This window comes from Polypterus senegalus, chromosome 14, assembly GCF_016835505.1.
Source record: "Polypterus senegalus isolate Bchr_013 chromosome 14, ASM1683550v1, whole genome shotgun sequence".
Lineage (NCBI taxonomy): Eukaryota > Metazoa > Chordata > Cladistia > Polypteriformes > Polypteridae > Polypterus > Polypterus senegalus.
This window is the reverse complement of record NC_053167.1, coordinates 84,510,114-84,523,668: the sequence shown is the minus strand read 5'-3', so window position 1 is coordinate 84,523,668 and position 13,555 is coordinate 84,510,114. Positions and strand designations below refer to the sequence as shown.

Below are 13,555 nucleotides of genomic sequence, written 5' to 3'. Positions count from 1 at the left end.
AAGACTGAGCACAGTGGACTGGAAAGAGTCTGCACTCGGCAGCTCACAAATGCCGGGACAGGGCAGACTTCACTGACGTTTGTCAGACAACAGCTTTGAACAGCAACTTGAAATTGCAATGTGTCAGTCTGTTGCATCCACATTATCTGTGCCAAGAAACTTGCCATCACAGAATGATGACAAGAAACTGGATGCATCAGTAAAAGCTGAAATGGCGGTGTTTCGGAGCAACGCAAACGCGGGCGTTGTTTTGAACAAGTGTATCAGTATCTGATCAGGTAGATCGCATTGCATTAAAAATTTTTTTTTTTAAACGTTAGTCTATCATATATCCTCCCTATGGCATTTGCCACTTGATTGACATACAGGGCGGCCAGTCAGAAATCTCTGTCCTTCTAACACACTGGTCATCCCACATACATCCATACAATCAGATTGTGATTCAGATTACGAATGCCATGAATGTAATTACCCCGATCTACATGCTGTCAAATAAACGAACCACACGCCGTGGCTTCGCCTTTGACGCTGACGTGCAGTGAGTGTGTATGCCTGATGAGCTCAGAATTAGGGCGAAACACGTGTTGCGTACTCTTTGCATTATTTGACAGTAAAACTATATATATATATATATATATATATACTATATATATATATATATATATATATATATATATATATATATATATATATATATATATATATACTGCTCAAAAGAATTAAAGGAACACTTTTATATCAGAATATGGCATAAAGTCAATGAAACTTATGGGATATTAATCTGGTCAGTTAAGTAGCAGAGGGGGTTGTTAATCAGTTTCAGCTGCTGTGGTGTTAATGAAATTAACAACAGATGCACTAGAGGGGCAACAATGAGATGACCCCCAAAACAGGAATGGTTTAACAGGTGGAGGCCACTGACATTTTTCCCTCCTCATCTTTTCTGACTGTTTCTTCACTAGTTTTGCATTTGGCTACAGTCAGTGTCACTACTGGTAGCATGAGGCGATACCTGAACCCTACAGAGGTTGCACAGGTAGTCCAAATTCTCCAGGATGGCACATCAATACGTGTCATTGCCAGAAGGTTTGCTGTGTCTCCCTGCACAGTCTCAAGGGCATGGAGGAGATTCTAGGAGACAAGCAGTTACTCTAGGAGAGCTGGAGAGGGCCATAGAAGGTCCATAACCCATCAGCAGGACCAGTATCTGCTCCTTTGGGCAAGGAGGAACAGGATGAGCACTGCCAGAGCCCTACAAAATGACCTCCAGCAGGCCACTGGTGTGAATGTCTCTGACCAAACAACCAGAAAGACTTCATGAGGGTGACCCAAGGGCCCCATGTCCTCTAATGGGCCCTGAGCTCACTGCCCAGCAGCATGCAGCTCGATTGGCATTCGCCATAGAATACCAGAATTGGCAGATGCACCACTGGTGCCCTGTGCTTTTTACAGATGAGAGCAGGTTCACCCGGAGCACGTGACAGAGGTGAAAGGGTCTGGAGAAGCCATGGAGAACATTATGCTGCCTGTAACATCATTCAGCATGAGCAGTTTGGTGGTGGGTTAATGATTGTCTGGGGAGGCATATCCATTGAGGGTCACACAGACCGCTACTGGCTTGACAAAGGCACCTTGGCTGCCATTAGGTATCAGGATGAAATCCTTGGACCCATTGTCAGACCCTATGCTGGTACAGTGGCTCCTGGTGCACGACAATTCCTGGCCTCATGTGGTGAGAGTATGCAGGCAGTTCCTGGAGGATGAAGGAATTGACACCATTGACTGGCCACCACACTTTCCTGACCTAAATCCAATAGAACACCTTTGGGACATTATGTTTTGGTCCATCCAATGCCACCAGGTTGCACCTCAGACTGTCCAGGAGCTCAGTGATGCCCTGGTCCAGATCTGGGAGGAGATCCCCCACAACACCATCTGTCATCTCATTAGAAGCATGCACCGATGTTGTCAGGCATGTATACAAGAACACAGGGGCCATACAAAGTGCTGCGTACAATTTTGAGTTGCTGCAATTAAATTTTGGCAAAATGGACTAGCCTGCCAAATAATTTTTTCACTCTGATTTTTCGGGCGTCTTTGAATTCAGGGCTCTGTAGGTTGATCATTTTCGTTTCCATCAAACGATGTGGCATCCTTTCGTTCCTAACACATTACCCAGTCTATATCAGTATAGATATCCAGGAGGATTTCTTTTTCCCATTGAGATCTGATGTGTTTTCAAAGTGTTCCTTTAATTTTTTTGAGCAGTATATATATATAGCCTTTTTAATGTAGGTAGATCATTTCGACCTGGTCATTTTAAAAGTGGCTCGCAAGCCAAAAAAGTGTGGACACCCCTAAACTACATACTGTACATGTACTTATTTGACAACATGAACTGCATGTAGATAAGGTTAGTCTTTAATTGGTGTTAACATATTGCAGTAGTTTTAATAAAAATAAGTGTCAGTCATTCTAAAACCGTTCACATGTTAGATGCCAGTGCACTGTGTCATCCCTGGGCACCTGGGATTCCCAGGAATGACATGTGGGATTCCTGAATTCCCGGGAATGGATAAACCTGTCCAGGAATGGATTCCCTAATCAGTGGGTGAAGTAGGTAGTGCTTCTACCTCATAGATCTGCCATAGTGGGTTTGAATCCTGGACTCTGACATTGTCTTTGTGAAGTTTGCATTTTCTCCTATGATTTGGTTTCCTTAAAGACTAGAGGGCTCTGCCCCCTGCTCGCCAACCCCCGGGCGTGTGCTACACCCTAGGCACTTCGCGGCTCTGCCCTTGCGTATAGGCACGCGGATATACAATTTAAACAGATTGTTATTTTCATGGGAATTGCTACATATGCATAATATACAGTACCTGAACTGTTTAATATTACAGCAAGTAATCAACCATCGTAAAAAATAATATAATAAATTGAAAGAAAATTATGTTTCATGTTGCATTTGAGGAATTTGTTGCATTATACATTTTTGTTCTGTCTGGCTTTGAAATTAACACGCAAATAGTAAATGTTTTTGGCACCCTAAATGTCAGACAGGTGAGGAAGTCCAGATAGTAAGGTCCAAAAAAGAATCACTTTTGTTACCTTAAGTCGTCTTACTGTATACCTGTCTCGTGTTATCACTTTGTTAACAAACTACTCTTTTGGTGATACTTTGGACTCAATTGACTTTATTCTAGGTTTGAGTTTGATTCACATTTAACCTCCACTGAAAAGGAGGTTTTTAAGGTAAAGTGGAACAGTGTCAGAGTGGGAGTAAAGGGTAATGCACAGTAATTAAACCTCTTTAAGCTTGAGCAGGGAAGGCAGTACCGGGATCTAACCCAGGTCTTCAATGATTAGCTAGCTGATCACACATTCGAGAACACGAGAGGAGATTCAGTGGAAGTATATTTAAGACTGAAGCAGGGGAGCATTTCTACACAAAAACAGTCACAAGAGTCTCAAACAAACTGCTTAGTCCAGTAATTGAAGTACAAGTACATTATGTTTAAAAGGTATCTGAGTGAGATAGTCTGAACCCACTTTGCTGTTAGTTTAACTGTCTTTCAAACCTGTTATGGTCTTAAGTTCTATGTTCTAACAACACAAGTAATGGTTTACCAAGTAACCTGGTTCTAAACATAGGATAATAAAATAATTTTAATTTCAGGTGTCAATTTTTATATTTGATAAATATTTTTTAGGTGTTTGCTTTTAGAGTGTGTGGCCAGCAAACTGCTAGATAGCTAGTGCCAGAAAAACAAATTCCCATTGACCCTTGTCCATGATCTCAAAAGCTCATAAATGACAAAATACAAAATGGATTAATCCACAGTAAATACATATGTGGAACAAACATTCATCAATCAGCTTCTATGTGTATAAGTAAAAAAAGATGTTAATTAGAAATGCTAATTGTTTAATTACTGTTGCTGTTGTCCATGGAAGATAAGTGAAGTAGACGAGCTTTAGAAAGAAGGACAATAAGTACAGTAAGAAGGAAGGGACTGATAAAAGGTTCTGTTTTGGCTGTTTTGGCCGTAGTGGAGGGCAGTAGACCAATACTGTCAAATCATTTTGAAAGCAATGCTTTAATAATATTGTAAAATGCTGATAAATTCAATGATTAATAAGTATTACAAAAATGTTAAAGATACTAGATGGTTAAACTATGATAAAAGTAAAAAAAAGTAATAATATCTATAATATATTTTAGATAGATTAATGGGAGTATTTGCTGCTGGTACAATATACAATCGTAAATTCCAGATTTTCATAGCGGTACCAGAAATAAAATTACTTTATGGATGGAGCCTTACATCATGAGTAATTTGATTCTATTAAGCTAAGGACACAAAAAATCTGTCTGCAATCTTGGACAATAGACTTCAGACAAAAAGCTTTTATAAATCTTTGAGGAGAAAGAGGAAAGAGATGAAAAGATTGATTTTTTTATCTATGACAATATACTTATTTCACTATAGAATTAAAAAATAGATGGACAGACTCTTTACCTTATTTATTTCGAACATGATACCTTCATTTATCTTCCTGCTTTATGCTCCAGCTACCAGAATAGTAAATAAAAATTGGTTGCTATCTGTGCTTTGGCCTCTGACTATCGTCTTTCTTCTTTGTATGAAATCTTATTTTTAATAACTAACAGCTTTGTTTACTTTATTTAAAAAAAAATGGGTGTTTGGATTTAGGTGTTCATTATGATGCAAGATGGCACTGGCAGAGAAAAGGGAATGCTGTCATTCTGAAGGTCAGTGAGGAATATAAAATTCAGCCTGGCTACAAACGTAATGGGCACTGAAAACTTGAAGAAAAACATTCAATTTTTTATTTCTAAATTGAAAATCTGAACACTTTGATTGTTTAGGGATTGAAAATAAAATGTATACATAATTGTATTCTCTTTTAACAATCAGTGGATTCATAAAGTATTTAGACCCCTTTACTTTCTGCACAGTTTATTGTGTTGTAGATTGAATTTTAAATCATTAAATTTGCCATTGGTGCCCTTCAATCTACATGCAAAAGCCCATAATGGCACAGTGAAAACAAGTTTTCAGAATGGTTTGCAAATTTAATAAAATTCAAAAACTGAAATTTCATAAGTATTCTTCTGTGGCTTTAATTATCCTTGAGATGTATCTAGAACTAGACTGGAGCCCACCTATTGAAAACTGAACTGATTGGACATCACTAAGGAAGGCAAACACCTGTGTATATTATAAGGTCCCACAATACGCACTGCAACCGATTCGAACAACCACCAAGCCATGAAATCCAAGCCACTCTTTGCAGACCTCCATGATAAAACTGTGGTGAGGCACAGATCAGTGCAAGGAGATAAAACCATAAAGTATATAAAGCTTTGACTGTTCCCAGAAGCACAGTGGCATTAGTAAATGTGAAAGACAGTTTGGGACCACTAGGACTCTTTCTAGAGTTGGCAATTGGCCACTCTTGAGTAGGAGGCATTTAAAGAACTCTGGGAGCATGAGAAAAAATTATCAGATAAGATAAAAATTAAACACTTTTGGCAGAACTTGGAAGTATTTTATTTGGCGAAACTTAAAACACCATATTTGCTGATCATCTCCCTAATACCAACCCTATGGATAAGCATGGTGATGGCAGCATCATGCTATGAGAGTGTTTATCAACAGCAGGGACAGGGAAACTGGTCAGAATTGAGTAAACGATGAATGCAACCAAATACAGAGAAATCCTTGAAGAAAACTTGCTCCATACTGGAATGAGAGTTCACCTTTCAGAAGATCGATTACCCAAACCATACAGCCAAAACAATACTGGAGCAGCTTTTGGACAAGTCTTTAACTGACCTTGATTACCCCAGCCAAAGCCCAGACGTAAACCCCACTGGAAATAAATCTAACAGACTCTGACAGGATTTGTCAAGAAGAATGGAATAAACTGCCCAAATCCAGGTGTGCAAAGCTTAAACAGAATTACCCAAGAACATTTCAAGCTGTTATTTCTATCCAAGGGGATTCTACAAAGTACTGAATTAAGGATCTGAATACTTACATGAATGACAGATTACAGTTTCTGATTTTAATAAATTTGCAAACCTTTCAGAAAACATGTCTTCACTTTGCCATTGAGGGTTCATGAGTATAGATTATACACAATAAAGCATAAAAAAGTGAATGGCTCTGGATACTTTCTCAATCCACTGTATATTTAACATTTTTATGTATATATATATATATATATATATATATATATATATATATATATATATATATATATATATATATATATATATATATATATATATGTGTGTGTGTGTGTGTGTGTGTGTGTGTGTGTGTGTGTGTGTGTTATAAAGAATTTTTCCAACAAAAAAATAATTAATTGTGCTTGTGCATTCTTAATCTCTTCAATTATAATAATTTAGAAGGAAATCATTCAGACCAAAGAAAGAAAGAAAGAAAGAAAGAAACTTACCTCTGGTTTTGTTTGACAAACGTTTGCGCTGGTTAGTTGATGTGTTATGTGGCAGAAGAGTTGTCTGTTGGTGATTGGCATCCACAGGGCTTGTAGCAATTATATTATCTTTGTACTTGCTCATTAGGGAAAGTTTGGTGGTGTCACTCCCTGAAAACAGAAAAATACAGAATATAAAAGAGCTGTATAAATCAAGGTAGTGTTACCAAGTAGATATTGTACTTCTATTGCTATTGGGTATGGTTAATGCAGCATTCATGTTTGCTTTTTACTTCATTCATTCACCAGAACAGCATCAAGCTGAAGCGTACCTCTCCACTTATTCAAGAGTCCTGTCTTCAGTTCAAAAGCACAGTATTGTGGGAATGCCCGTACTTTGTATGTTGTTTGCAGATTATTCTGGAAGTAACTATTAATAGTATTTTAGCAAAACATGCATGGGTTTTGCACACTTTGAGCATACAGCTGTATAATGAACGTGTACATTATTCAACATGAGGAACATTAGAATTTTTTGTTTTCCCCACGGACATTTCTTTACAAAGTTTGTAGTTGTATAACACTGGTCACCATTAGGTTCTATTATATCGTAAACATTTTTCTCTTTGTTCTACATGAAAAAAATGACATTAAAGTTTTTTTCTCAGCCATCACTACAAATGACATGGTCTAAGTAATATATTCAGATTTCTCCATTTCTTTTTAATTCAACTTTAATTTTTAATTTAATATACTGTACCTATTAGTCTTAAGGGTGATTTATTAGAAAATATTATTACAGTACTTTCTGTTTTATATTAGATGACAAAAGGAGATGAGCATATGTTCTGCTTATGCAAGCTTTACTAAAACTCCTCGCATACTGAAGTCATGCAGCTATTCTACTCACGAGACTTCACTGTGTAAGGTAGAACATGCAAAGGAATTAATATACCACTAATGAAAAAAAAAACATTGAGTTATTACTTGGCAGATGCTTCCCCCCATGTGCCAAGCATTTATTGTTACTGCTTTCTTACAAAAGAAATTTCAACCCTTTTTTTTGCACTGTGAAAATTAACCCAGTCAGACCTGACAGAAATAGTGGCAGACTGTGGTAGACAAAAAGCCAAGGACAAATTCCAAAGAGATACAAGCTGAACTCCAAGGTCAAGGTCTATCAGTGTCTGATCGCTCCATCCATCACTTTTTGAGTGACAGTGGGCTCAAAGGAAGAAGACTCAGGAGGATTCCACTATTGCAAGAAAACCATAAAAAAGCCAGTCTGGAATTTGCTAAAATGCATATTAACAAGCCACAATGCTTAGGGGAGAATGTCCTTTAGACAGAGGAGACAAAAACTGGAGTTTTTTGGCAAGTCACATCAGTTCTATGTCCATAGATGTAAATATTAAGCTTTAAAAGAAAAGAACATCATGCCTATTGTGAAACATGTAGGAGGCCCTATTATATTTTGGGGCTGCTTGTCTGTGTTTGGCACAGGGTGTCTTGCGTCTATGCAGGGAACAATGAAATCTTAAGACTATTAAGACATTCTGGAGTGAAAGGTACTGGCCAGTGTCAGAAAGCTGTATCTCAGTCGCATATCATGGACCCTCCAACAGGATAATGACCCAAAACACCAGCTAAAAGCACCCAAGAACAGCTAAGAACAAAACAGTGAACTATTCTGAAGTGGCCTTCTATGAGCCCCGATTTAAATTCTATAAAACATCTATGGAAACAACTGAAACATCCAGCCTGGAGAAGGCCCCTTTCAAACCTGACACAGCTGCAGAAGAAGAACAAGTCATATGCCTGTGGAATGGTGCAGAAGTCTCTGTGAGAGCTACAGAAATAGCTTGTTTGCAGTGATTGCTTCTAAATGTTGTGCAACAAAATATTATCATAAGAGTCCTATCATTTTTGTCCATGCTGTTTTCATTTGTGTTACTATTTGAAATATTCTGTTGAATTAAAACTCTAAACCAAAGTCTGATTTTTGTTGAATACGAAATAAACAATAATGGCTGCTGATTGCTTTTACCAGTTTCAAGCTCTTTCAGAGACAATTGTGGGTGGTTCTTTTCACAAGGAGGGGTACAACCAATGACTGAATAGTCACCAGATCATTTTGTTTTCCTTTTTTCTCTGTTAAAGAGGTATCGGTGACTTGATTCATTTGGTTTATGACCATGGAAACCTTTCAAAACCAGTTAGATATTCCAGAATTTCCAATAAACAAAAAAAAAAATCATACTTTAAACTACTTTAATTTGAGAAATTAAATAAGCACACCTAAAGGTTTATCTTTTGTTGGGAGATAGCATTTATTATTGACAGTTAACTTGTTTAATATGTACATAAAATTCACCTCAAGTGAGAAATGATGTTTTGACAGTTGATCTTTCTCTGAATAATGAGGTACAGAACATGACTGTTAATGCAGTATATGGTATATTTATTCACCTACACTAACTGTTTTTAGGCACTCAACACCTCTCCTTTTATTCATGCATGCATTTTTGCTTATCAAAAAACAGACATTCTCTGCCTGAGATACAAGGCTTTTTACAAAGTAACATATTGCTGATAAACAAACAGCTGGCCTGAGTCCATGTCCGCTAGAGCATGTTACCAATCTCATATAACTGTCTAATGTCAGTGAGGTGTACAGAGCTATTGAAAGATTGCCAGGAGACAGGACAGGTGGTCAATTTTTCTCCCAAAAGGATGTTTGCTATTAGCTTGGGCAAAGACTGTAGATAATTAGATTGAAAATAGAAAAAGTGATAAAATCAATAAGAAATTTTTATAAAGTGTAGTTAAGAATTGCTTTTGTCTAATTTCAAAGGCTTATGCTTATATTTTTTTGTATTTATAAATATGGGTTTGGCTTTGCCGTTCTATGTAAGTGTATTGCCATTACGTGAGAGCTGTTATCTTAAGCTTTTAGGTAGTTATCTGATCTTAATAGGTCTTCCATCCCCGTACTATGGAAGTAATGTTATACATTAATGCGCTCAAACTTGGTAACCACTCTACAGAAAGATGCTACCATAACCAAGGCATACTGGAGCTAAATGTTAATTAGGAAGAATACTCTGCTGTGTAAGTACAAAATGTAACTCTTTCAATTTTGTTTCACAAGAATGCTTTTTGTCACATTTTCATTGATTTACATTTAATTAACCCCTTTGGTTCTATACCAGTCAGATTTGTCCAGTTAACTACTTACTTTGATTACCCTAAGTTTTGATGACCTTGTCCAAAGTAGCAAATGGAACATATAAAATTGAAAATAACTAATTTAAATGTATTTTAAGGTAGTTTATTCAAATTCTGTACATCTACAATGTACATAGATCTGGGTGAACATACAAAATATAAGAGTGAGATAAGTGACAATGGGTAAATAAAGAGGACTACAGGAAAGCAAGTCTGATCATTGACATAATGGGGTCCTTGATGTTGTGAAGACCTTTAGTTTTATGTTCTTGTCACAGGAACATCTATTGTCCTTGTAGCTCTGAACTATAAATAGGTCTTCTTTGGGTCAATGCTCATATTTTATTCTTTATTAGGACGAGTAGATGATTTACTGTGTATGAGGCTCTTAACCAACTTTTGGACCACGGCTGTAGTGAGGAAGGAAGAGGAAGACATGGGGACAGAAGAAAAAATACAAGAAGAAATGTCTGAAATAGAGGACAACATTGAATGTGATCCAGACTATGAATAAACTGTTATGGAGGAATCAGCTGACAAGAAGAAGGCCCTGCTGAGATGGAGGTGTCAGTCTTGTAGAGACTGGGAATTTGTTGTCTTCATTCCCCACTGAAAAACAAGGTAGATAGCAGAGAATGTTATCAAGATGAAACCAGTGTTCTGTGCTGGCAATATAAAGTGCAAATATGAATTGTTTCTAACAAAAGTTATTGAAATTATAGTGCTAGATGCAACTATCATAGACAGATCATTTGGGAGAGTCAGGAGTAGCACTGGTATCTCCTCTTATTCAAAGATGCCAGCACCTTCCCCACACACTGGCTTTGGCAAGTTTGATGACTGATGTATCGGAAGAAAGACCCACCTCATCATCAGCAGCACCCAACAAACCAGCACACAAAAGGAAAGAAGGCCATCTCTGTGCTACAAGGGATGTAAAAAAAGCATCATGTGCCGGAAATGCAGCAAATACATTTTCAGGACACATGCCATCATTACCATGTACTGCCACACACAAATGAGACTGTTCATTTTATGTTATCACCTGTTAGAATTTGTGATATTTACATAAAAGTATGGTTAATTCAAAATATTATACTCTCTCTTTTCTTTATAAGTAAAATCTTAGTCTGCTTTTGCAAAATTTAAAATGGTTTCAAAAAAAGTATCTTGGATAAATATTGTTGCACACCTGATCTTTGATACTCAACATATCTTACCTGGAGTTTTTACTGTAAGCAAAATAACATAAGTGGTGCTTATTTTACTCAAAATAAGTAGTTAAAATTCAGGTAAATTAGATATACGTATCTTAAGTTAAAAAATGAAGAGCAGAGCTTGTGATAATGACTAGAAATGGAATTTTTAAAAGGTGTAGTACTACATATGGTAAAAAAAAAAAAGTTTTGGTACAATATGGCCAGCATAAGGTCAGCAGTCTTACCATATGCACTTCAGAACAGGTAATACATCTGAATCTCTAAGCATGTTTGGGCCTAACCAGTACTTGGAATGCAAGGACATCTACAAAAAACTTGGTTGCTGCTGGAAGAGACGTTGGAGAGGCCAACAGGGGGCATTACCCTGTAGTCTTTGTGTGGAATGCAATGCCCATTGCAGTGACAGAGATACTGGGTTGTAAAAATTTGCCCTGCACTTCAGATGAGATGCAAAACTGAGGTTCTGACTCTCTTTGATCTTAAAAGATTCCTGGGTATATGCATGTGTGAACTGCCCACCACGGCCTGGTCATTCCAGGCCCTAATAATCCCCTGTCCATTCTTTGTTAAGTCTCTCTCTCTGACCCCAACATCTTATAGGCTACTGGGTGGTTAGTGTTCTGGCACAATCATGATTGCTGAAGTATTATCAAACTGGATGGTACACGTTGGTGGTGGTTAAGTAGCTCCCCACTGTCTATGCACAGTGCTTTGAGAAAGTTAGGCCTTATATAAATGTATTTAGTTAATTAATGGTTTATAATTGATTTATAAACAATTAAAAAGGGCATCAAATGATTTAAATTTGGGCCTTTTGTTTGCTTAATTATAGTAATAGCCTTCTTTTCCTGTCTGACACACAAACCTGTCAATTTAAGGATGCTGTTGACTGGTATACACTTTCGCCACATTATTAATTAAACTGTGTAGCTCTGTTATACAGTAGCTGTTGGTGTCAGTGTGGCAGACATCATAGTTTATTTCATTTTGGGCTTTTCTTTTGGAAGGGATCACCTTACCCAGGAGTGAATGGGTTGCAATCTTCAATTACAAGACAACTTTACAGACTTGTACAGATATTAAAAGGGACCTTTCAATCAGAACCTTATAAACACTTTAATTTTAATTAAGATAATTAATTTGAATTGATTTTACTTCCGTAACAGATTTGAAGAGTTTTGTAATCCAAAATAATACATTTTTTCTGTCACATATTTTTGGCTTGGTGTTACTGTAGAAAGCGCACTTCTGAATGTCAGTCCCTATTTATGTGTCATGTTTTGTTGCCTAGCAACAATGGTTTCCACATTTTTGTCACTTAATTAGCTACTATTCTACTTTATACATTGAGCCTTTAAACTGACCCATAGCATACTTTAATGCACACTATCTTCTAGCTTCACTCATTTTCAGTGCAATGCTATCTGTTGTATTCTTTGGTAACGAGGGGGAGATGTGGGATGCACATCTGCTTCACAGCTCCAGGGACAAACTAAGTGTTCCCTAGTGGGTTGTCTGGGTATTCCAGCTTCGTTCCACATCCTGAAGATTTGCATATTACATTGATTGGCCCAGGAGGTGTGTGTTCTATTGCTGATTTCACATCTTGGGGTGTTTCTTGCTTGTTACTCATACTACCTGGATAAACCTTACATTGCTTGTACCCTGTTATAACAAAGGGGCTCATTCCAACTACTTTTACATACTTTTTTCATCTCTCAGTTCTGCATCATTGATTCATGCATGGAATATAGCTTCACTTATAGTCTAATTATGAATTTATCAGAGTAATATGTGCAATTTTCTTTGCTCTATAGTTCACCTTGTGATAGTCCACACATTTACAAGGAAGACTGATTGATTGGTTGATTGATTAATACACTTGCGTGTTCTTGTGCATGAGATATCTCTCTCTATCTCTTTTTCTCTTTCAAATGTTATAGGATGAAGCATTTTTCAGTTTGTACTACGTAACCAAACTATTTCCATCAGATAGCATAGTTTGGAATGTGAAAATGTAAGGAGGATATTTACTGTTAGGATGTGTTGTGTGGTTATTGTTACTTTCCATTTAAAATTCTTAAAGTTATATGGAGCGTGAGGCTCAGATATCATTTGATCTTTCTTAACATTAATGTCAGTCATCTTTAGTGTAGTAAAAAGAAAATCTTTTCTTTAAAAGCTTAGCCACCTGATTTAGGAAATAACTATGACATCAACTCCAGTTTGCTCCTTGAAAATAGAAAATAGATTGGATTATCCTTCTTTTAGTTGTGGAAAAAAAGCAGGAACAGTTCAGATTCCAACACACCTTACGAGATGCACTGTCATTTAAAGAGAAAATCTTACCAGCATTTTTTCTCAATTCAACATTCCCCACTGATCAGTTCATAACAGAGCTATATTTGAAAGTCTTATTTACAATTAAAAAAGGCTACCAATAACAATTTATAAAGTAAAACTATATTAAAGATGTTTGTAATACTATAAAATAAACAATGTTTTTAAATGAGAATAGTGTTTATTCACTTCTTTCATAGACATGTTACCAGCTGTAACTTGTAATAAAACTTTTTTTCACAAATAAGCAACAATATCCTCAACTATTGGAATACATCTTCTGTTTGTGTGCAATATTA

General features: G+C 36.8%; 1 protein-coding gene across 3 annotated transcripts in view; it reads right to left on the bottom strand.

The window, feature by feature from the left end:
* astn1 (astrotactin 1) overlaps positions 1-13,555 on the bottom strand; it is a 1,272,040-nt gene that overhangs the window by 970,956 nt on the left and 287,529 nt on the right. For all 3 annotated transcript variants that reach the window (XM_039734841.1, XM_039734842.1, XM_039734843.1), the window contains exon 4: positions 6,490-6,639. In XM_039734841.1, coding sequence (XP_039590775.1) covers positions 6,490-6,639 — 150 coding nt within the window. The remainder of the gene's footprint in view (positions 1-6,489; positions 6,640-13,555) is intronic.